General features: G+C 40.9%; 1 protein-coding gene across 1 annotated transcript; it reads left to right on the plus strand.

Moving 5' to 3' along the window:
• The first annotated feature begins 136 nt into the window (after positions 1-136).
• On the plus strand, positions 137-24,730 carry LOC6575653 (ets DNA-binding protein pokkuri). Its single transcript, XM_032728670.2, has 4 exons — positions 137-1,458; positions 21,661-22,970; positions 23,192-24,107; positions 24,178-24,730. The coding sequence occupies exons 2-4, from the start codon at positions 21,686-21,688 to the stop codon at positions 24,443-24,445; spliced, it is 2,469 nt and encodes an 822-aa protein (XP_032584561.1). The 5' UTR covers positions 137-1,458; positions 21,661-21,685; the 3' UTR covers positions 24,446-24,730.
• The last annotated feature ends 728 nt before the right edge of the window (positions 24,731-25,458 follow it).

Below are 25,458 nucleotides of genomic sequence, written 5' to 3' on the forward strand. Positions count from 1 at the left end.
AATTTCATACGATTCTCTTTTCAAGCAGAACGACTGCGCTCTTAAATGCAATGTGCTCTCTCGCTCTTTGGTTCACTCAATTGCGCATGCTCTCGGTCTCAGCTATTCGTCGTTTGCTTTGTTTATTTCTTACTCGCATGTTTTGAGTCACAACGTAAGAAACTTTCGTGGTGAGCGGACGTGTTGCTGCGGAACAAGACAAAAAACACAAATCAAAAAATCAAAATTTGTTGTACAATAATTATAATACCGAATTGTAATTGTGCAAAAATATTCTAAACAAAAATTAATTGAATTCGATTCAATGCGCACGCAACGGCAGCAGCAGCACCACCACCAACAACACCAATTGCAGCAATAATAATTTTTAAGTTGAATTTATCGCTTGACAAATCAAAACATAACAAAAAGCCAACGAGGCGAAATAAAAGTGTGGAAGAAAAGACGCCGCCACCGCCGCCGCCGACACCGACGTCGAGAATCGAGTAACAAAGCATAGAATAGCTAAATAACTGTGTATGCCAAGTTTTCCTGTTGTGGCTGTTCTCTCAATATAAAAACGAAATAAACAAAAATTAGGCGAACAGAGCGCAACAAAAACGAAGAATAAAAAACAACAACAACAAGTAGTGTGCAAGCAAAAGTGAAAAGGAAGCAGTTTATTTATTGTTGTATGTGTGTGTGTTTTCTACTTAAACGAAGCGCGGGTGCAAAAGGGCCAACAGCAGCAGCAGCAGCAATAACAACAGCAGGGACCAGCACAAGTGCATCGCTGTGCTTGTGTTTGTGTGTACGTGTGTGTGTATGTGAGACGGAAGTACTTTGGGCTCTCTTTGTGGCTGTGCTCTTCCTCCGCAAACGTCTCCAGATTGCGCTCGATTTGTTTTTGTGTTTTGTTATATTTTCGGTGTGCCATTCCCTTTTGGCGCTGACATTCGCTTTTTGCAATGGCAAATAAGAAAACATATACAAAACACTTTTGAAAGCAACCTAAAGCAACAGCGGTCAACACAGGATTAACGTAACGTAACGCAGTCCACAGTCCGAACCCCGTCGCACTCTCTCTTAGTCTCTTCACAATGGCCACTTGACGTCGCGTCGCAGTAGCAGCGAATGACGACGACGACGACGCCGCAGCAGAACCAGGAAATCGACAGCAAAGTGCATGCATTTACGTTGCGTGACGTTCACCATACGTTACGTTACGTAGTACTGCTGCAGTTGTAGTTCAAGCGAGCGTCGAAGCAGTAGTAGCGAAAGAAGAAGCAACGGCAGTAAGCGGCAGCAGCAACAACAAGTATAACGCGCGTTCTCTGGATCTGGACAAACATATCCGCTTCCGCGTTGAAAGCTTATAAGAACGGCAAACAACAAACAACAGAGACAACGGGTATTACACCAACAACAACAACAGCAACAACGAAATACGTCACGGCACAGTGGAGCAAAAGCAAACAGGTAAGCAAGCTAATTTATTTTCTACTCCTCTAACTGTGTACAGTGGGTTGTGTGTTGAACGAAATATTTTCTCATGGTAGAAAGTCATGCATAATTTGTTTAATATTATTGGAAATAGATTTTCTAAATACAGCATTTTAATTTTAAAATTTAATTTAAAAAAAAAAATTAAATATCTTTCCTTTTTTTTATACATTTATTTTTTGTAAACACGTTCCACTTGTCTTTCTGACCTTCTTTTATTTCCATATGTTTCATTTCATATCGCACTTTACGGCGTCTTCCCCCCGTTTTTCACACTCCCATGCAAAAGTTGTCACTCGCTCTAGCTGATAAATTTGAATCGCTAATCTCCCAGCTTTAATTGTCTTTCGTACATTTCGCTTTTTACTGTTTTCCTCATGCTTTGACAATCTGTAGAACACCTTACAACGATTCTACTCAGAGGTCAACAATTCTGAATTCCTGCTTCCATAAGCGTTTTACAACACTGTCTTAATTTATCTTTCTGGCAGATCTATGTTTGTATTTCAGATTTGTTTAGGCTTTAAGGAGAAAACCACATCTTCACATATTCCGTATATGCATACATTCATATTCACATACACATACATATATATAATATATATACGGAACTCAAGATTTCGCACCTCTCAATTTAAGATTAAAGCAAAATGATATGTCAAATGCGCTGATTGTACTAAATGAACTGTTTTGCTTGTTTCTTAGTTCCCATCAAGCTTGAACTATAACTGTTTTGTAAAGCTTTAGCACAGTGTGCGCTCGCTAAGAGCAATATCAATTCCAATACATGTTTTAAATAAATATTTTTGTTGATTTCATTTATGTTTTTATCACATCTAATATTACCTAGCTCTTACTGTTTTATTGCAAATTTTATTAATTTATGTTTATAATCGTTTCTGTTCAGATGTTCATCATGTCTAATATTAGCTTGTTCTTCATGCCTGTGTGTCCACTGTACACATACAATTTTGTTGAACCATATTGAAGGCAAACGGTCGACTGGCTTTTGGCTCGCTTTTTTCTTGGGTTTTTGGTTTGAGCTTTGGGCGTTGGGTTTTTGGGCTCTGGGTTCGACGGGTCTCTTGTTGCATGCAGCAATTTTTCTATGGAAGTGAAACAAAAGCGGAGCGTTAAGCTCCAATTGGATTGATGTTACGGTTCTTCTTGTTTGTTGTTCTTGTTCTTGCTCTTGTTGCCTGTTGGCGCATTTTTATTTTCGCTGCGTCTCTTTTCTTCGATCTTCTCTACGTCAGCGAAATCTTATCGCGCTGCTGTTACAGCAGAATTCTGTTTAGTTGTGCGCCTGCTCATGCTGCTGCTGTCGACGCCGACGTTAACAGTGCTGCTGCGGCTGTTGAAACGAAACAGCGAACAGTTCCTGCTTCTGGTTTAGCTACACCTACACACACACGCACGCTCAAGTCAAGAAAACATCGCACCTGATCATGCTCCCTCATGCCCTCTCTCTATCTCTCTCACCCTCCCACCCTTTGCTTAACGCAAAGATTTTCGTCAATAAATTTGATTATGTGTTCTTATATATAAGTTGCATATGTATATGTGTATGCCCATTTTATTTACTTAGCATGTTCGGTTCTCCAATTAGCGAAACGTACATACGTCTATACACATACGCACGCACACTAGCTTAAAACAGACATCTCTCCAACTGAAGCAACAAAATTTTTATGGATTTCTAGCCGTTAACTTTCCTGGTTCTCTCTAGCCATCCATCTGTCTGTCCGTTTGTCTGTTTGTTGTGTCTGTGGGGCAGCGTAAATACAATAAATTAAATTCACTTCCGCATTGCTCCACACAAAAACGACGACGCAACGTAACGGGTGAGTGTGTGACGACGCGGCACACGTAAGAGATGCGCGCGCGACGCCTTAAAACGTAAGAGCAAGAGCGTAAAAATTGTACGGAAGCAAAGTAGCAAAAGAGAGCGGAAAAACGTTGACGACGACGACAACGACGACGATCTGTCGGGTCAGCAGCATGGCAATTGGGGAGTCTCACATACACACACATGCTCCCAAGTGTATGCTAGAGCAGAAACAGGTATACAAAGTGTTCCGCGCAGCAGGTAAAAGGAGGTGGCGCAAAGGCAAATGCTAGGCAGACCAATGAAAGAAAGAGGAAGCATGTGCCTATGCAATAGCAACAACAACAAAAACAACATTGATATGAAAACTAAAGCAATTGTGTGACTCTCGGCTCGCATTTGTCTCTACTGTTTAATAAAAGGGCTCAATATTTCAAACGAGCGCATTTTGTTGTTGCTCTTTGCCGTTTCTACTTCTTCTTCATACGCTATGCCATGATCTTTGAGTCACATTCACACACACATACACACACATGCACGCATATCCAAGTGCATTGAGAATGAGTCGCAGTCGACGCTTTTTCTTTGGCTGTTGTTGTTGTTTTTTTTTTTTTTTCAGTTTCTTTTAGTTGTTTCAACTTGCATGCGGAAGTAGCTGCGCATAGCAATTGTATTTGCTGGCTAGCTAGTTTGCTCGCTGTTGTTGTTGGTTTATTTTCTTGTTGCGTGCTGTTATCGCCCATTGTTTGTGTTGTTTTTTGCTGTTGCTGTGTGCTATATTGATGTTTTGCAATATATATACATACACACACATATGTGTATTGTGTGAACACTTTACACTATACTGCACACACACTCAGCACTCGCCAGCATTATGACAGCCACTTGTGCAGCAGCAACAACAACAACGACCCATTTTATAGTGCACAAATATCACACTAACCTGAATTTGACTTGCCATAAATGTTAGCAGCTTCCATTTATGCTGTCTCAAATTCGCCGCAGAAGAAAGTGCATGAGTGTGCGTGTGTGTGTGCGAGTTTGTTGAGTTTGAACTCCAATAAATGATCGTGTGAATTGGCACTAAAAGAAAATCAAACCAAGGCTCCTCAAGCTGCCGCTCAATCGTCTTTTCTCTCTCTGTTTCTCTCTTTCATCGTATTTAGCTTATATTACCAGGCATAAAACGGTTAATAAGGCTCCCATCAAAAATTGAACGAAATTTATATAACAGCTGATAGACAGACGAAGGGAGAGATAAAGTGAGAGAGAGAGAGAGAGAGCTAAATCTGTTGTTCGGCCAAACTTTAAACAAACTTGTTTGAAGTATTTTATACACCCACAACACACTGCACAGTGGTATCAAATTGCTAACACACAATATCTTGAATTGCTTGAGTAAATGGTTATTCTACTTTTATAAATTGATACGAAATATAATAGGATAAGAGACTAACCGTATGTATGTATAAATGTCTTAGAACACGCAATAACCAATATCTGGGAATTTTACTGTCCATATTTAGATTTATGGAAATTATAACAGTATAACCCTCAATACTTTATTGTTGATAATTTGGTTATACATTTTATTTTTCTAAAGAACCAATCCCTGATGACTGAATAACAGTTTAATTTAGGGCTCAGATATTTATTAAAATTCAAGCTTAATTACTTTTGAGAATGATCTGTGAAAATTCTAAAATCTTCAATAGACAATGACATTAATCATTTTCCGATGGCCGTTGATCACATTTTCCAGCTAACGCCGCAAACTTTTCCCATACGAATTCGAGCTCGAACTCCGCTAAAGCAATTGAGATCAAGCTGGAGAGTATGTAAGAGAGAGAGAGAGAGGGCGAGCTTTTGCAAATGGCTCGGAGAGCAGAGGCGAATTGTTGTAACCTGTTGTGTGAATTTATGTTACGAACGTAACGTGTTTCAAAATATAGGAAGTCTTGCTTGACTTATGCCGCCGACACAGCAAATGCAACAACTAACTGTTATTGTTGTTGTTGTCTATTATCTAACGATGCCAAAGAGAAAGAAACGAAGTGGAGGCAAAACGAACTGCAGAGAGAGGAAGACAGAAAGAGGGAGAGAGAGAGAGAGTAACTAACTAACTAAACTAGGCAACTAAATGTAAGGAGAAGAAAAAACTACGTTTGCTTGTGTGTGGCACATTTTTAATTTTCCTTTGCAGCATGTGGCACACATACGGCAGAGGAGTTGCTGCTGGGAGGGGTGGCCAAGGGGGCAGCTTAGCCAAGCAAGAAGTGGAGTAGAAAAAGTCGCTGCTCGTTGACGTTGCTGCTGTTGTTGTTGTTGTCGATGCAACACAATTAGGTAATTTTCTTTCTACTTGCAACAGTGTGTGGCATGAGAGATCCATCGATCGTGTGGCCGGGGTGGGCATGTTGCGTGGTTAGACGTAACTGTTAAAAAAAAGAAACGAAAAAGTAAATGATGTAATGCACCAAAAAGGAAGTTGTCTTCTATCTCTTTCTTACTCTCTCTCTCTCTCTCTCTCTCTCTCTCTGTCTATCTATGTACCTCCCCCGCCTCACCTCTCTTTATCTCTGTGGCTCTCCCGCTGTGTTTAAGTAGGCTATGAAGTAACTGTAATAGTTAAACTACCTGCCTTACCTGGCCTCCCGCTTAAGCCTAATCCTAACTGTTGTTGCCTACCTGTTGATTAACAATTGAATACTTGAGTCCTTCTTGAGATCCTGGTGGTCCTCGAACAATTCAATTGTTCAGCCTCGCGCTCAAGTGTTCGATGAACTGTTCCGCACCACGCCACGCCACGCCCTCTCCAAAGATGACACAATGAAAATTTCGAAATGTTTTTCGTGGAAATATGTTGCTGTTAGGGCGGAAGGAAGCGGCGACAAATACTTGAAGTCTTAAGTACGAAGCCCTACGGAAAATGGGAGAAAAGATTATCCTTGATACTCCTGACAGTGAAGCCTCTTTGCGCTGCGGGAGGTCCAGCCGAAGGGAAGGAAATGAAAAAATAGAGAAAGTTTATCTTATCACTCTCGAAATATTCCTTTAAAAAAATATAAAAAATATTCCTATCTGGGAATTTAAATATCAAAAGTGTTTTATCACTACTATAAATGCTTTTTATACTACAGTAAACATTCGCAAACTAAAATACTTGAGATTGTGGAACACAAATTATATGATATGATATGGTCCATAATTAAACAGATCATAAAATCGATAAAGGGAAATTAGTTATTAATGTTAATTAATTTCAAATATCTGAAGAACTGAAATTTTCAGGAAGTCCTTACATCCGAGCTGACACTGTAGGCTAAGACCCATCCAAATTTGTGTTTGTTTTTTTTGGCACTGGGAAATCGCTCATAAATCAATTTGATTTTGGCGCTCGATATGAAAGATAAGAGCGTTACACAGTTATCAATAGGTATATACGTATATGTGCATAGATGTGTGTCGGTGTGTCTGTGTGTCTGTGTTCGTGTGTACGTAAGTTCCTATCGTAATCGCGTCGAAATGTTTCGATAAGCAAAGTCAAGTGGAAGAGCAGCAAAATTTCCGAAAAATGAACACGAAACGAATATTAGAGAGGGACAGAGGCAGAGAGCGAGCGATAGAGAGTGCTAGAGCGAGAGAGGGCACCAAGGGTACAGTGCACCGATCGCGAGGCAGGTGAGAGGTGTACATATAGAGTTGTATTGTTGTATATATACTCGCGTTTATTAGGGCTATTCGACAGTAACCGGAAATGACGGCAGTTGGCAAATATTGGCCGAGTCTCTCAAGTGATATGAAGTAATCAGAAATGGATTTATTTTTAATATTTTTTTTACTTTTTACCTCTTTAAGCTCTTTTGATTTGTTATTGTTTATAGTATTGCGCACCACACGCAAATTTCAATTATTTTTATTACTTTTTAAATTATTTATTTATAGCCGAGCAAAAAACAAAAGCAACAAACGTAACACGTAAGACGGCGCTAGTGGGGAATACTCGACTAGGAGATACCTAGCTGAATTACTACTGTTGTCGTTCTGTGATTATGCCGTTAGCAATACTTATGTAGCCATTATATTATATATCTCAATTGGTTTAGGGTATTAAAAGAAGTCTTTTAATCATATCGCTCAAGTGGAACTGCTACTTGTTATTGTTGTTCTTGCTGTATACACAGTACATATACCACACAGAGTTTTCGCAGAGGAAGCAATAAACACACAACAACAAAATATTATCAAATCTAATGCACGTAATCGTGAAACATGATACTTGATCAATTTCATCAGGGTTTAAGTTTTCAGTTTGGAGGGGATCTTAACATGGTATTGTGTCAGGTATGATGTTGAGGCTCAGGACTTACAGCTCAATCGGATATATATATGATTTTGATAGCATGCGGAATGTTATCACTCAAGTGACAAAGGTCAATTTCACATGACTGCACGATGACAGATTAGCCGAAGAGAAGAAGAAAAGAACTATCTCACATTTGCTTAAGATAAGCTAAACAAAAATAAAAAGTAATATCAGCTTGATTTTAATTTCGGCGAATTGCTCGAGTATTATTTATAAGCGAAAAGATTTAAAGTTCTAACGATTATATAATCAAACCAAATATGTGTAGAGTGAATACTAATCTTTATCACGATATGACTATTCATATTTGACACGACCTTTAACATGCATGTTAACTCAATATTCATTCCAAAGCTATTTATAAACTTTGCTACTTCAGCAATGATTGTGTGCTATATATAAATTAAGCTTAAGTGTAGCTCTCCCGGCCCTTATCAACCATTAGAACGGAGTCTACGTCATATGCGGATGCAGTTCTCGATTGCAGCTGTTGGCGACGTGTTCGCTGCTGTTTCCAGGCAGACAAAGTGACAGGCAGACCCACCCGCGGTCCGAGCTCCGATTTGTTCAATGCACTTTTTATTAATATATTGTTGCATTTCCACATTTGAGCAAAGGCTGATAGCAGTACTTAATAACAAATGCTTATATGTGTGTATATGAAATAAAACACCAGCGACGCCTATCTCTAGACAGAGAGGAAGGGAGAATCTAGAGTGAAGAGAGTTCATTATAATTAACAGTTAAAGTCGAGTGCACAATTGTGCAGAACAACAATATTATAATGATAATTATACAAAACAAAGCGAGAGAGAGAGAGAGAGGGAGAGGGTGATGGAGATATGCAGGAAAAATAAAGAAAAGCTCTCGCTTGATAAGCGCAGCGCCTCGAGGGAAATGCCACGGACCAAGAACTAAGCACAGAACGCGAGAGATAGACAAGTGCCACAACAAATGCCAGAACGTGGCCAACAACTGCTAATGAGATAAAAGCAACAACAAATTATATTTATATATATATACACATAAGAAATGTGAATAATACTGAGCTAAAGAAATGCCATTCTAGACGACACTAACTCCCCACTATTGTCTCTAATGGACTAGGCTAAGCTGCTCTGCCGCAGCGCCTGGGGCCAAGTGCTTCAGCTGCTAATTATGAATTTGGGCGACAATAGGAAACAACAACAGCAGCAACAGCAGCAGCAGCAGCTGCAGTAGCAGCATCATCAACTTGCCACAAGTTGCATCAACTGGCATCATCATCAAGCTGATGCATCAACTCGGCTCGTTGAGCAGCCTCGCCTCCTTGGCGCTCCTTCAGAAGCGCTTTGCTACGTGCTTTTCGTGTCAATTTTGTGTGTTGTTTGTTTTACTTGGAAAATTATAATATAATCTTAGACTTCCTCTCCGCTCTCTCCATGCAGAGAAACGGTTCTACACGTTTCCCCATCCGCGGACACGTTGCCAGCTTCTTAGCAATTCGCCTCGAGCGCCACTTTTGTTGTTGCTTCTGTTTTATATCATTTGACACTTGGAATTGATGTTGCGACATTCGCTTGAAGGAATTCACTTATGACAAATGCCATCAAAATGTTGAGCTAGCTCAAAAGTGGCAAAGAAACGACATTTTTATAGTCGTAATACCCATTGAGCTGACAAATGGATGACTAAACTATGACTTTTCAACGACTACAAGCTAATATTACATATGCACCCAAAAACATTTGCAGATATAGAGAGAGAAGGAGAGACTGAAATTGTCAGTGAATCGCTTGCATGAAAGATTAATTGAAGAATATATAAAAAGATCAAAGATCGTGTTGATCAAGTCAGGAAATGACGAGGAATATATGTAAAATTTATATAGAGAGGAGAATTTCATAATGAATACGTGAATCGGATGATTGAGAGATCGAAATTCTTAGAAGTAGATCATAAGAAATGAAGGTCAGTCAGATCACTTTATACTATATGATATAAAAATTTCTTCAAAGTGGAAAACATTGATAATTCTTATCGAAGATTAACGAGGAATTAAAAACATCTGTTTATAGTGAATTGATATAGTGAAGATCACTTTATTAAAGCTGTTAAATATTGTTGAGCAGATGCTGTTCATATTCTGAAGTTTCCTTGTCATTCTTATAGAGCATACAACTTTCGATATAAGAAATCGTGTTCAGGTCAAAAAACTCCTGTAAAAAAATGCTTTGACGAATCGCAATTTGATCTGTTGTAAGACATATTTCAGACAACTATCGATTGAATGCTTGCTTATCAATCGTAGAAACCGCAGCGTGACAAAGCGTTGGATAGAGACAGACTGAGCGAGAGTGAGCGGGACAGAGCTTGCTACCCAGACTCTGTGCTTGTAATGATTGTGTTTTCATTTGATCAATAATTCATGTTTAATGCTTATCGCATGTCAAGACAATGCGCACTAATTTACTTCCCATTGATTGCGATATCTATGCGAATGTGTGTCTTTATAGAGGAGTATATATATATATATATATATGTGTGTATATATTTATTTTCATTGCATGCAATTTCCTGCACTTTGTGCTAGTAGGAAATTGTGGTTCTTCAAGAACTTGTTGGCAATTCGTTTAGAGCGAAGGAAGTGAACCAAAAGTTATGTGAAAACCCTGTCGAATGAGTAAATGGATGAATGATGTCTGCCCTATAAACTATATCTATCTCTATGTTCACATTTCTTTATCTATAGATATATTTATCTATATACAGTGCTTATCATAATTATAGCCCACTTTTAATCCACTTAAACGAATCGGCTGAAAATTTTTCCCAAATGGAATATTTCCTCAAAATCTTCAAAAATGAGTAGTTCAATATTTCAATTATGAATGGCAAAAAACTTTTTCACTTAAAATTCACGATTTAATAACGATTTCTTAAAAAGAAGTAAAAAACAAGGAAAAACAGCACCATTTTCTGTATCAAAATTATAGCCCATATTCATATTTTTGTAAAAAAAAATCCGAATTCGTTGCGGATTAATGGAAAAACTAATGTTAATACTTAGTCCGGCCTCCATTTGTCTTAGTTAACTCAAAAATTCTCTTCCTCATTGAAACCACTAAATTTAATAAAAGGTCCTTTTCGAAACTTTGTTATTTAGTCATTGTCGTTTAGAATTTGCGTTTTAAGATATCCAACTGTCTCCAACTGGCAATTTTTTGCATACACACGTCTTGCAAGATTACCCCAGACATTTTTATCGGGTTGAGATCCCCAAAACATGCTGGCCAGTCAAGGACATCAACATGACATTCCTCCAAACACTCTTTTGTACGTCTGCTCACATGGATTCTGGCATTATCCTGTTGGAAAACCATTGGTTTCTCACGTAATTCCCTTGAATATGGAATGAGAATACTATCCAGAGCCTGAATATACTCTTCACTGTTCATTCGGTTCGTTACAAACTTCAATTCCCAGGTACCAAATGAAAAAAATGGACCCCAAATCATGACGGAGCCACCTCCAAAGTTTGTCCTTGAAAAAAACATAGGATCCTTCCTCAAATCATGCTAATAAGTATCAAACCCATCAGGACCATCCAGGTTAAACTTCTTCCCATCAGAAAATACGACCTGTTAGGGTAAAAATTTATAAATATACTGTAAGCCAAAAGACGATGATTCAAACGCGCGTATGTCAGATCGCCCGCAGTATGTCCATCGGCAAAACCAAGTCGAGCAACCTTGTGGCGACTTAGCAACATGGATGCTTTGGTCAGTTTAGACCTATTTATGATTCCTGAGCTCTTAAGTACTCGCCAAACAGTCATAGCTGACATAGATTCGGCCACATGTGCGGCCAAAGCTATACAAGCGGTTGGGTTGTTGCTGGCTTTCTTAATAATTTTGCGTTTATCGTGCGCAATTAGTAACGGCTTTCACCCAGTACGTCTTCTTGATCCTTATTCTTCGGGGTTATCCAAAAAAATTTTAATTACACTTAGACTTTTTTTCAAAATTCGTAAAATACTCGAAATAGACTCTCCTGACTCGAAAAGTGAGAAAATACGGCCCTTTTCATAATAAGATAATTGTTTTCCAAGCGGCATCTCTTAAAAACTATCTAAATTTACTTAATTACCATGTCTGTAAAGCCAAAAGTCTGTTCCGCACTTAATAAATTCAAATTTGCGACAGTGGGCTATAATTATGATACACAAAAATGCAAGCAAAAATGCTAGCACAGAGCAAAAGTTAACGGTTCTTTCTTAGTTTTCCATAAATTGAACTAAAATTTTGATCAAATCTACTGAACATGCTCCAGTCTATAATGTGCTGTAAAATTTATTTTTAAAAAACCTTAAAAATTTTGTTACAACGGGCTCAAAGTTTAAGTTGCAGGGTGGGCTATAATTATGATAAGCACTGTATATGAACCACAAGTATAGATCTATATATTCACCTTTAGTCACGCCTGCTCCAGCTCTTCCTCCGTTCCCTGCGATTGTAAAGCTTTAGTTAACTGAGTTGATTGTGATTATATAGACATTGCTTGTTCGGTTCCACGTCGTCGTCTTTTTATATCTATATTATTTTTTTGCCTTTTTGTACATCCGCTTCCGCATTTATTAAGTGTCTTTCCACCAGAACGTTTTTACAATTCAGGTTTTTTTTTTTTTTTTCGCCAGAGACAGTCATCTAGCCAGTCAGCCAGTCAGCTAGTCGGTGAGCCAGCTAGCAGGCAGGGGCTTTGTCTCTGTTCGGGTTTATTTATATTTTTTTCCACGTATACCCTGTAATTGTAGATGGGCTAATAAACGGGCGTTTAAGGGTGTGGCCAAAGGCTAATTAGCGGGAAAATAGATTTCACTACTTTAAATGATTTATTTAATGGGGAGCTAAATGTGAGAATTATTATTTTAAGAAAATTATTTATATAATAGTGAATCATATAAATACAATGAAAATAAATTTAAAAAACACTACTTAAAAATATACCTAAATTAAAAAATATATATAAATTTAAAAAAAATATTAATAAAAAAATAATAAAATAAAATCGATCGTAAAATATTATGCAAAATAAATTAAAATTTTTGTATACAAGATATTTAATGTATATTTTTCGAAATTAGAATTGCTGCCATGTGTACTATCCAGAAATTATATGAGTATATTATGAACTATAACAAGTAGGACAACATTCCACTTCCATACAGAGTATTTGCTAGCCGAGCATACTCTCTGCATATATTTTCTACTAGTTTTTCGTTCATACTTCAACTTTTTTTGCATTGCTCTCTGTAATTAAGATGCGAGGCGCGATCGTTGCGACCAAAACGAGCAGCGCGATCAACGATCAAGCCAAAGTTCTTGACAGAGAGCCGAAGTATAGAGTGGTGCGGGCATTAGGGGGAGGGTGGGAGGCGTGAGGCGGAGCGGAGCAGAATAGCTGATGGCTAGCTGGGCTGCATGCATGCCTAGATCTTAGCAATGTGCTTGATTACCAGCGCAAATACTAACTACCGGTTTAGATGCCGATCTTCGATATAGTTGGCTGGACGGGGACGCGACTTGGACTTGGATTCGAGCTCAACTTGTCTACGACTTTGACTTCGACTTCGACTTCGACTCTGGCTTTTGGCTTTGGCTATGGCTTCGGCTATGACTGTGGCTATGGTTATGGCTTGGATGGCTCACATCCGTGCTGGACGCTGATCTAATTGCCCATTTGCGGCAACAGGAAGCTGACTCGCTTGTCAAGATCAATTGGCTGCAAAAGAGAGCGGAAGAGAGAGAGGGAGAGGGAGAGAGGAAGGTAAAGAGCAACTTAAAGTGATCGAAGAAGGAAGTCAATGGAGTCAAGTTGTTGCGCACATCAATTGGTGTAAGGAGGGAAAGAGAAGGCAAGCGAGAGAGAGGGAAAGGAAAGTTGGGTGATCGAAGGAGGAAGTTGATGGAGTAAAATCGTTGCGATTTCCATGTCAAAGGCAAGTATATTTTGTTATTAACAAACAAAGTAGCTGCCTTCCTGCCACAAGCTTACCTACATACACAGAGACACTCACACATGTATAGACTTAATAGTATATGTGTATATATAGTATATCTGTATCTAAGAGTTTTTGCGTTATCTTATCTGGTCATATTTGTTATAAACTTACTGGAAGAAACAAAAAAAAAAAAAGAAAAGAAACAGAAGAAAAACACCTCAAGCAAATCGTAAACATTTCGTAATACATATAAACATTATAGTGGAAGTATAGCACACACATATATGCATATATATACGTATAGAGGCACACGCACATGACAACAACGGAACATGTTGTATCTATAGATCTCCCTCTTTTTGTCTCTCTCCCTTTCTCTCTGGTTGGTTGGTTGGTTTTTCTTGTCTATATCTTGGCTGCTATCAAAGACGACAACAACTAATCCTAGTTTACAAATATATCAGCTATATATAGTCCACACTTGCTCAAGGTGTACCAGGTGTGTGTGTGTGTGTGTGTAGGTGTACATATGTATGTGTGTGTAGCTGCTTATCAAAAATCTGTTGATGGACTAGGTTCAGGGGCGCTTTTCTCTGATTATGCAGGGCATACAAATATAAAGTGCTCCTATTTTAGTATAAATAGTGTAGTATTTAGTACAAGGAATATATACATAGTAGTAAAGTGTAAGTTACTAATATAGAATATGTTAGATATCAGTTTGTTACTAAAAGAGATGGACTCTCATTTGAGGATCATAGCAAAAGAATTGAAGATCAGCTATATAATCCATATATAATTAAAGTTCTCTGAAGTTTTTCATTTACAAAATGAATTTATTGGTTCCGCTTCAAAATGAAACATATCTTTTGCAAATACGAAATTAAATAAATGGAGAATTTTCTTTGCCCGAGATCACTTCATCCCCTTGTTGAGCTGAAGTGCGGAAGCAACGCTTATGAAGCTTCAATTTCAATTTTATTGCACTGGGTCTGAACTTTAACCTGACCTCAACACAAGAAACTGAAAACTCTTTTCATTTGCCAATTATGAGAGAGGGCGAAAGAGTGAAGTGGGAGAGAAAGAGAGCGAACGAGAGGGAGTGATGAAGGCTGAGCTGGAGGTAGAGATAGAGAGAAAGAGATGGAGAGAGTTGGATCCAGAGATAAAGAGAATGCGAAATGTGATATTGAGAAGAGAGTTAGATATAGAGAAAGAATGAGAAAGAGATAGAAATATATAGATGTAAGGAAAGCAAGCGAGTGAGATAGGTAAGGATGCAGGAGAGAAAGGGAGATGGAGGCAGATAGGTAGAGAAAGAAAAAGCGACGGTGGAAACAATACATAGAGAAATAAATAAAGAAAGAGACACAGAATTAGAGAGCAATAAAGACAGAGATAGAGAGAAAGAAAGAGACAGAGAAACAATAGCTGATCACATTTAGCTTAAGCTAGTTAAGCTTGTAGAATAGAGGAAGGGTATACGTCAATGAGTGTGTGTGTGCGTGTATGCGTGTGTGGCAGGGTATAGGTTATGTGCATATATATTTACATACATGCCACATATTAATAAATACGAACATAACTCTTGCTACTAATTGAATATGATGGGCTCAAATGGTGCTGGTGCTCGTGCGGACGATGATGTCGCGCTGTTGCAAGTGGCAAATTAAGTTGCAAGCTTGAAGCTATCAAACCTACTCTGCAGAAGCATGGCAATTCAACATTTGCATGTGGCTGGGCCCCTCAGTTAAGTTGCACACACGCGTGGCAAGCTTAACGAGCGCCAATGCTCGACCGTATGATGAACTCATCGAGAAGAAGAAGAAGAAGAAGCAGCAGAAGCGGCGGCGGCGTCAGCAGAAACAGAAACAGAAACAGAGAAATATGATTACAAAGTTTTTTGTTGTTAGAAGTGGTTTTGGTGAATAGCTACCGTAGATGATCATCATCGTAATGATGATGCTGCCGCTGCTAATGATTATGCTAATGATCATCAGCTGCGGGTTTGCATATTAAAAAGGTTATCGAACGTTTGATATCATTAAGCATTTTATTTGAGCTTTCTGTTGTCTACGATCTACAACTCATATCATTAGAGAGCGACAGAGAAACCCCCGCACAGACACAACAATACGATAAAAAGATATGCGCAAAGCATAAAAGATGAACCATGAGACAGCAGAAACCGAAAACTGAAAACAGAAGAAATCAACTCCAATAGAGTTGGAGATCCACATTAGAACAAACATGCACGTAACGCCTAGAAATGGACCCAAAAACGAAGAACAAGAAGAAGAAGAAGACAAAGAGCTGAATACAAAAATATTTTTCTTGTTGTTGTCTTTTAGAGTTGAGGCGCGATCTTGTCGCGTGATCAACAACTAATAACCCAAACTAAAAGTGTTGGAAGTTGGAATAGATCCAAGAGATCATAAAATTACATCAAAAATCATATAGAGAGAGACGAGTTCCATGGAAACGCTTGAAGAGTTGTTGAATGCTGAGCCAAACGCTGATCGTACATTGATCGCGTTTGGGTTCAGGTTTTGCTCTTAGCTTTAGCCTTTCTTTTGCTGTCGCTGTTGCTTCTCCTCCTCCTCCTCCACCTCCTCATCAGCATTTGCTTCTTCTTCTTTTTCTATTTCTCCTATGGCTACAGCTACTGCTGCTTCAAGTGCGTAACGATGATTGATTTGCTTGCTGGCTGACTGGCTGGCTGGCTTTCTGCTGGATCAGCCAAGCGACGATCGACAATCGACGATCAGAATGTCTGTCCGTCTGTCTGTCTGTCTCTCGCTTGTAGCTTGTGTGTGCTCCACAAAAAAAGTGCCTACGGCGCTTTAAGCAAACATTAAACAACAACAACAACAACAACAGCAGCAACAACAATAAAAAATTGTGACGATCTAGACAGAAATTGTAGCGTAGATCGTTTTGCTGCTGCTTCTTCTTCTTGCCTTTTTGTTGTTGTCGCGATCGCGCGAAGAAGAACCCGGAATTGGCGTCTTTTTCTCTCTATATATACATATATACAAAGTATATATGGGGTTTATATATGCTTAGCCATAGTATACGCTCACGCGCTTGTTATGCACGATCAGCTCAACGTCTATTCGTATGTATATATATCAATATCTGTATATATATATATATGTCTGAATTGTCGCGCTTTCTGACGGGGGGAGTTAGGCTTTGAGCTTTACTTTACGTGTCTGTTTTCTGCTTCTTTTATAATATATGCGCCGTTGTTTTTTTTTTTTTTTTTTTTTTTTTACTTCTCTCTACTTTGAGCAGTTATAAAGCAAAGCAGGTCGTTGACTTGGTTTTGAATTTTGTATTTTATTTTTTGTGCTTATTAATTGAGTATTCGATATGCCGGAATATGGCAAACGATCTAAGCAAATGTAAATTTTATACAAATTTTGCTATATACATACATATACAATGTATATTCATATAGTCATAATATAATAGCGACACGTGCAAAACGCACGATGATCAGCTCGATTCACTTTGCTGTTTAGCACTCAAGTGTTAATTGATAGTGATTGACGTAGGGTATGATCGACTAGACTAGTTAATTTTCACCTATTTCAATATCAAGTTGATTTCATTCGCAGCATTTAAATTCATCGATGACTACTTTTATTTGTCCATTGTATATCAATATCGATTATAATTCCTTTCATCTTTATAAATTTCTATCAAGCGAAAACTTGTTTTACCCCATTTCATTCGATAGTTTCCTTTGTTTCAATTTGCCGATTACTGTATGCGTATTCCCATATCATAATTACATAGAATATGATCAACTTGTGTCATAAACCTATGCACCTATACCTATGTATATTTGTAAATAGAGCTGGAATTGTTCATTACACTCAAAGGCTTCTTAAAATTTTAGGAATTTCAAATTGAATATTATCATCATTGAATCACAACCGCAGGGAAGGTTCCTTCGAAGTTCGAACCGTCTTGCCTGGGTTTACTTTGATTTTCTTCCTCTTTTTATGAGTTACCCTAAGCTCATTGAATTTCACGTAGACGACAGACAATGCACAGCCTTCAGGTCCTATATATGTATATAGTAAGTATATATGAATGTACATCCACTTTAAGGGTTGTTTTCTGCTAAGAGCACTTGAGTACTGTTTAGCTGATAAAGAAGAAAAGAGGAGAAGAAGACCTTATAAAAGAGATCAAATGTCAACTGGCAACACATGCGCATTGCCTTTGTAGTCTTCGCTCCGAAGCCCCGTAGCCGGAGGAGGTTTTCCAAGAAGAAGCAGCAGCAGCAACGTCTATAAGATGTAAGTGCATCCGCAGGTACGCATTTCCTTGTGCCCATTCTTCCAGCGCTCTCCTTCCCGTTCCACTCAACTGTTGAGCACTTCGACTACCTGCTGATGCTGTTGCTGCTGCTACCGCTGCTCGCTGAGGGGTCGTTCGGCCATCATTAACAGCGCAGCAGCAGCAACAATACTATCTCTCTCTCACTCTCTCGCTCTCTCTGCTTGCCTTGCAGCTGTGCATTCGAACAGGCCGTTAATCTTAATGCGCCGTGGCGGCTGTCGCTTCTGCCTTTTATGTTATCAGATTTTTCTTATTTTTCTCATCGTTCGTTCTACTGCGCAGCAGCAGCAGCAACAGCATCAGCCAGAGCCGCATCCAGAGCCACAGCCACTTGATGCACACAGCCAGCAGCCAGTGGTGTCGGCAGCGGGGGGTAGGATGTGCCTGCGGAAATTACTCATTAACTTAACTCTCAACAGCCGCAGGGGCAGCACGATTGCACTTTAAGCGTGAATCACTGCACGAGAGCGAATGAGAGGAAGAGAGAAGAGAAGGAGCTATTGGAATAGCTCCTTTGATAGATCATATGTCTGCAGCGTATTTCCTCTTCTAATCTGAGCACACGCTGACGACTAACAAAGAGCTTGCTAAGCACGCACTTGACAGAGACGGAGAAGTTTACAATCCAATTAACAGTTATATAGGAATTTTGGGTGAGACATGGAAAAAAAGACTTGCTTTAATATATCAAATTTGAAAACTGTGATCGTAGTATAAAGAACTTCAAAAGATCAAACAATTGTTGAATTTTATAAACTGTTCCAAAATATAAAATTAAAATGAATTTCATTATTTCATATGGATAAAGTTCTTATATTCCATATTGTATAGACTTATTCTTATGATTTTGCTAAGACGCAAATGTTTTGTCTATTTTCCTATCCTTTATTTACAAAGCTAAAAGAATCTTTAAATCAATCAATTATCGATAAGGTTTTATATATACAAATCCAATAAAATTAACAAGGTAATTATTTTGCAATCGACAACACGCATAAATAATCGATAAATTATCGACACGTATACAGGATGCTCGCCTGCTTGGCTGTTCAATTTCCTTGACCATTTTTTCAAACGACCCCATTTTCCTTGTCTGGCATTTCCGATCCCACACGCCCAGTCGTATCGTGGCGTGCCCCCCACCCACCTCGCCCCGTCCAATCAACAGTCAGGCAATTTCGCTTAAAGCGGAAATCTCTGCATAAGCAAAAATTCTTTTCACACACACGCAAAGACATGTATACAAACATTCCTGTGGCCACTCTCTCTCTCTCTCTCTCTGGGTCTCTCTTCACGCTGCAGTTTCCTCTGCGAGCTTTAGCTTTTACATTTCTTATTTGCTGTCGCCTTTCTTGTTGTTGTTTTTGTTGTATTGAGATCTCTGCTGCTGCTGGCATTTTTCTAAACTGATCGTTTTATAATTTTTCGTTTGTAATTTCCGTTGAAACCGGTTCGCCATCATCCGCATACCTAACTACCTGTGCCTGCTGCCCCTTCGTTCTCCACCTCTCCCTCTCCTTTCTCTTTACCCTTTGTGCCTGCTGTGTTCGTTCATCCAAGCCGCGCCTCCTTCGCCGTTGCCGTCGTTCGCTGTCATCTTCGCTGGCTGAGATTTAGAATACACACATGCATATATACATACATACATACATACATGCTTGAGTATTTATATTCTTATTCTTCTCGCATTGCGTGCGTCGCCGCTTTTTGTGTTCTGCTCTTGCCTTCTTTCACTTTGTTGGTGTTGCTTTTGTTGTTGTTGTTGCTGCTGCCTTTTGGTATGATGAACATTCATTTGTCATTTTACTACGTGCCACCGACTGGTTGAATGTTTATTTGTAATTGTTGTTGTTGTTATTGTTGCTGTTGCTCGGAGCGGGCGAACATGTGTGTAGTACAATATGTATATGAATTTATTTTAGTCAAATTAAACCATATGTTGTTTGCGGCAACCAAAATAACACGTAGGATCGCTCATACATACAGACAATACAATCACAGATATGCGTACATGCGAACGTGTGTGTGTGTGTGTGTACACAATCAGCAGAGGGCAGCAGCACCTCTTAAACAAAACAAATAGACCCCCTCTAAGTAAAAGACATGTACACAATAAAATATATACATTTATATATACATACATACATGCATAGATATGGACATACAAATAAACATGTGTATATCCCACAGTGCGGGCAGTGATCATCGTCATCACATCATCATCATCATCGTCATCTTTCTCATCTGTTATGCCTGTCTTCTCCTGTTTCTTGCTCAACACAAAAAATAATAACAAAAACAACAACAATAGCATGCAAACAAAATATATTGCTCACGAGCGCTCTCTTAGTGGGCCTATTGGCATCTCGCTTGCACGCTTTTGAGCTATAGCTTAAGTAAATTTCTTTGCTCACTTGTTGAAATGCTTCCCGGAGAATGAGGAAGTTTCTGTTCTGCTGCTGAGAGCGCGATGAGATAAATTTTAATGTACGAGCGCTTGCGTGTGTGTATGTGTACTCATATGCATGTGTGTATGTGCAACTGGGCAATGCCTGAACGCGCGAGTGAAATACAGGGTGCGCCAGTGTAGCTGCTTCTTGAAAATTGGCTTGTTGCTCTCTTTACCCACTGGCGGATTTATTAGTCGTCGTCGTTGCGCCAACATCTTTCACCCGCTGCTTCTGCTGCTCCCGCTGCTACTTTTGAAACGAGTTTTGTGTATGGAATGTGCACTTCCGTTTGCTGTTGCTGCTGCCGTCGTCTGCTGTTGCTGTTGCTTTTGCTGCTGCTGCAGTGATATGCCCGGCAAGCCTAAATGGGTACGGCTTTCAAGTTTCTTAAAGCACGCAGCACCTCCCACCTTCCGTCGCAGACACCCCAACCTTAACGGCTACGGCATCAATACATTCGTTTATGTTGAAATCTTACAGCAATCACGCTAAAGATATGCCTGAGTGTGTGAGCGTGTGTGTGTTGGGCTCCATGTGTTGTCGATTTGTATATGCACACATGTATGTATTGGCTTGTCGGTGTTTGCTTTGTACACATCCGGAATAGTAGCGTCAACGCACATATTTATGGCAATTACCATATTGAGCAATTTTCAATTAAAAAGCTTAATTTTATATACGCAGATATATACACAGATATAGTATCTACATATGCTTAGACATTAGTGAAAGCTCTCTTAAGTGTAAACAGACAGTAGTCCTGTTAAATGGGAAAAAACCCAGAAGAGAATTTAGGTCATAGAACGTAGGGCAGAGAGTGATGTCAACGGCAGTAGTTTTGTAGCAAAGCTTTCACTTGATCGCTTTCTGCGGGGGTGTTTTTGAATGTGAGAAAAAGAATAAGAGCAAATGGCGATAATACAGTAATTGAGCGCTCATATGCGTGCATGTGTGTGTTTCTATGAGTGCTTGCGTATTGATTCTGACTCATGCTTAGCGTTCTGTCTCGCTCTCGCTCGCTCGCTCAGCTGGTTCGCGCCCGTTGCGCTGCCTGCTGAGCAGATTTGTTTATGAAGAAATCAGATTTGCTTGGAATGCGATTAAGTGCTATCTCTTTCGACGCATACAGGGTGATTTTGCACATACGGTTCATATTCTAGCCTTTACTAATATTCAAATTTGTTTGCTCTCTTTACAGGTTGTTTTAATCTAGTGGCGTTTGCATGTCCAAAATGAAAATGCTTCCAGTACAGCTATCACTGAATCCGCTTAATCCCGGCATCTGGGGCGATGTCATGTGGCGCTGCCCCCCACCACCGTCCAGTCAGTTGGCTGAGCTCAAAACACAATTGCCCCCATCCTTGCCATCAGATCCGCGCCTCTGGAGTCGCGACGATGTGCTCGTGTTTCTGCGCTTCTGCGTGCGCGAATTCGATTTGCCCAAACTCGACTTTGATCTCTTCCAAATGAATGGCAAAGCCCTGTGCCTGCTGACCCGCACAGACTTTGGCCATCGCTGCCCTGGCGCCGGCGACGTCCTGCACAATGTGCTCCAGATGCTGATCATCGAGTCGCACATGATGCAATGGCATCTGCCCAACAGCCCCGTCACGCCCACCGGCCGCTACCCGCTGTCTCCGCACAGCCACCCGCCGACACCCACCTGGCCACCCTTGAACGCACCGCCCGGAGCCGACACCGGCGGCAGCAGCAATCCCTTCCACAGCAGCAGCAGTGTGGCCGCTCACATGGCCGCCCACCACTTCATGGCGCCCAACTCGGTGACCCTCAGTCCGCCGCCCTCTGTCGACTCGCAGGCCAGTAGTCCGCCGGAGTCCGCCTCGGGATACTCGAGTGCCGGCGCCTCGGCAGCAGCCATGAGCAGCGCTGTCGCCGCAGCGGCCGCAGCAGCGGCGGCGGCAGCAGCAGCCGTTGCCGGCTCCTCCAGTGCGAGCAGCACCACCAGCAATGGGTCCACATTGAACGGCTGTGTGCAGCCGATGAAGGGCATCCAGTCCAGTGCCAGCAGCAACCACTCCGACTCCGAGGAGGAGTTCGCTGAGTCAGCCAACCAGAGCAACAACAACAACAGCAGCAGCAGCAGCAACAATTGCAGCAACAGCAACAACAGCAACAGCAACAACAACAGCAGCAACACCAACAGCAATAACAAAGCTCTGCCTCTGGCGCCGCTCTCCTACAGCGCAGGCAGTCCGCCGGGCACGCCCATTCACAAGGATATGAAACCCAACTGGACGCAGCAGCTGACCAACAGCTTTGTCAGCTCCTGGTCCCAGCAGCAACAGCAACAGCAGCAACAACAACAGCAGCAACAGCAACAGCAACAACAGCAGCAGCAGCAGCAACAACAACAGAAGTTGACACTGGAGAATGCAGCGGGCGCCATTGTGGCTGCAGGGGGTGGCTCGATATCCGCCCCAACCACGCCCAGTTATATGTACAAAGCGAAGCGGGAGTTCTTTCCGGAGAACTCGGAGCCAAATACGAGTGAGTGAAGCTACGAATTGTTGCAAATTTGAATTGATAACAAGTTATCGATGTAAATTGTTGTTATGTGAATAGTATACATAATCGATAACTCGATAACAGCGCAAACAATTGTTAGTACCAGCAATATCGATCATAATTTATATCACTTTTAATTTCGATTCCAATTACTATTTATCGAAACACTAGAACTAATCGATATTTTCCATTGCCATCGACAGACGGACGACTCCTGTGGGACTTTCTGCAGCAGCTGCTGAACGACCGCAACCAGAAGTACAGCGATCTGATTGCCTGGAAGTGCCGCGACACGGGCGTCTTCAAGATCGTTGATCCCGCCGGCCTGGCCAAGCTGTGGGGCATCCAGAAGAACCATTTATCGATGAACTATGACAAGATGTCGCGCGCCCTGCGGTATTACTACCGTGTCAACATCCTGCGCAAGGTGCAGGGCGAGCGGCATTGCTACCAGTTCCTGCGTAATCCCACGGAGCTGAAGAACATCAAGAACATATCGCAGCTGCGGCAGACGGCGACGGCGTCAGCGACACCTGGTGAGCAAGTGGGCAGTGCATCGGCCAGCAGTTGGAGTCAGCAGCAGCAGCAGCAACAACAGCAACAGTTACAGGCGCAGCAGCAGCAGCAGCAGCAATCGCAGCAGCAGCAGCAATCGCAGCAACAGCAGCAACTGCAGCTGCAGCAGCAACAGTTGCAGCTGCAACAGCAGCAACAGCAACAGTCGCCCCAGCGTCCCGCATCGCGAAATGCCCAGCCCATGGCTCTGCCCACGGCAGCAGCTGTTGCTGCTGCTGCTGCGGCCGCTGGCTATGGACCGCAGCCGACGTCGCCGCTCTTCATGCACGCCTTTCACTTCCTGTCCGCTGCCGCCGCAGCGCCGCCGCCCAACTCACCTGGATCCGTGGCCTGCCTGACTCCGGGCGCCGCCACCTCAGCGCCTGGCGACAAATTCCAATTTCACCCGCTGAAGCTGGAGAGCGCCAACGACAGCGCCGGCGAGGATCTGAAGCCCACGGACCTGAGTGTGAGCAGCAAGACTGCGAACGCGAATGCGAATGCGAATGCAAACGCCAATGCGAACGGCAATGCGAATGCGAATCTGAATGAGGATTGCTATCCGTAAGTGCAGATGCCAGTCGCTGCCCTTGCTAACCTTGCTAATTACCCAACTGCAACAACTCTATTGCAGGCTCCTACGCAATGCGGATGGCTTGACCACCATTAAGCTGATACGCCAGTCGGAGCACAAGGCGGAGGCAAGCGAGCAGCTGACGGCGGCTGCAGGTGGCAGCCACAGCGCTGCCAACTCACCTCGGCCCATGGATGCAGTCGAGCGGGAGAGGGAACGGGAAAGGGAACGGGAGCGGGAGAGGGAACGGGAGCGAGAGCCACAAGCTGTGCCCATGGATAGTGAATGTAATGGCAGCGAGGAGGCGGCATTTAGGCATATGCATTAGGCTCCACACACACACACATGCCCCCACACCCACACCCACCCCACCCTTCACACCTGCTCTATGACAATCAGCCACAAACACAAAACTTTACCTGAGCAACATGAATGCAGCTGCCTTAGGGGACCAGCCAACAGCACACTCTCACACTCACACTCACACTCACACTCACACACTCATTAAATTGTTGTACATACCATACACACACACACGCACACACCTTTTGTATATGTGTGTGTGTGTGTGTGCTGATTAGCTTTTAAGCTTAGTTTAGTCTGCAGCCTTAAATAATAGAAATTCAAAAAGAAAAGCATATTCTAGGCATAAGCTATAGATATATATAGTTGCATAAGTCACACACCCACACACACTCATACATACGCATGCAATACATATACACACACACTCACACACACCTGTATTGTAATTTGTTTATATATATACCATATGAGAAATGTAGCTTAAGTAGTTTCTTCTCTTCACTTTTGTATGTGACCGGCGCAGCGCAGCCTTTCAAAGTTTTACAGAGTTATGTGCCAATTTCTACATATGCTAAACAGCAATTAAACAATTATTAAATTTAAATCAAATACACACACTCACACATACACACACCTTAGTCTATAAGTGTTGTCACCTTTGAGCTTTACAATGTTGCCTCAACAAATGGTTTCACCCAAAATGGAAAACAAAATTGTTAGAAAATATACAAAAAATAAATAAAATAAAATAAAGAAGAAAAAAAAACAAAAAATATAAAAGAAAACAAGAAAATTTGTTAATTATAAAATTTATATATACACTGAGAGAAAAAATTCGTAGCCATTTATTTCAATGCAAACAAATTAATTGTGATAACTAAAGAAGAAAAAATTGTAAAAAAAAAATTGATTTAATAACTGAAACAGTTTAGTTTTTTTTAGTTTGTTTGTTTTTGGCAAAGCAATTTCTATTAGTTCTAAAACATTGGCTTCCATTTGTAAACAAACACACCCACACACACATGCATATTTATG

Source organism: Drosophila mojavensis, unplaced genomic scaffold (assembly GCF_018153725.1).
Source record: "Drosophila mojavensis isolate 15081-1352.22 unplaced genomic scaffold, ASM1815372v1 contig_36, whole genome shotgun sequence".
Lineage (NCBI taxonomy): Eukaryota > Metazoa > Arthropoda > Insecta > Diptera > Drosophilidae > Drosophila > Drosophila mojavensis.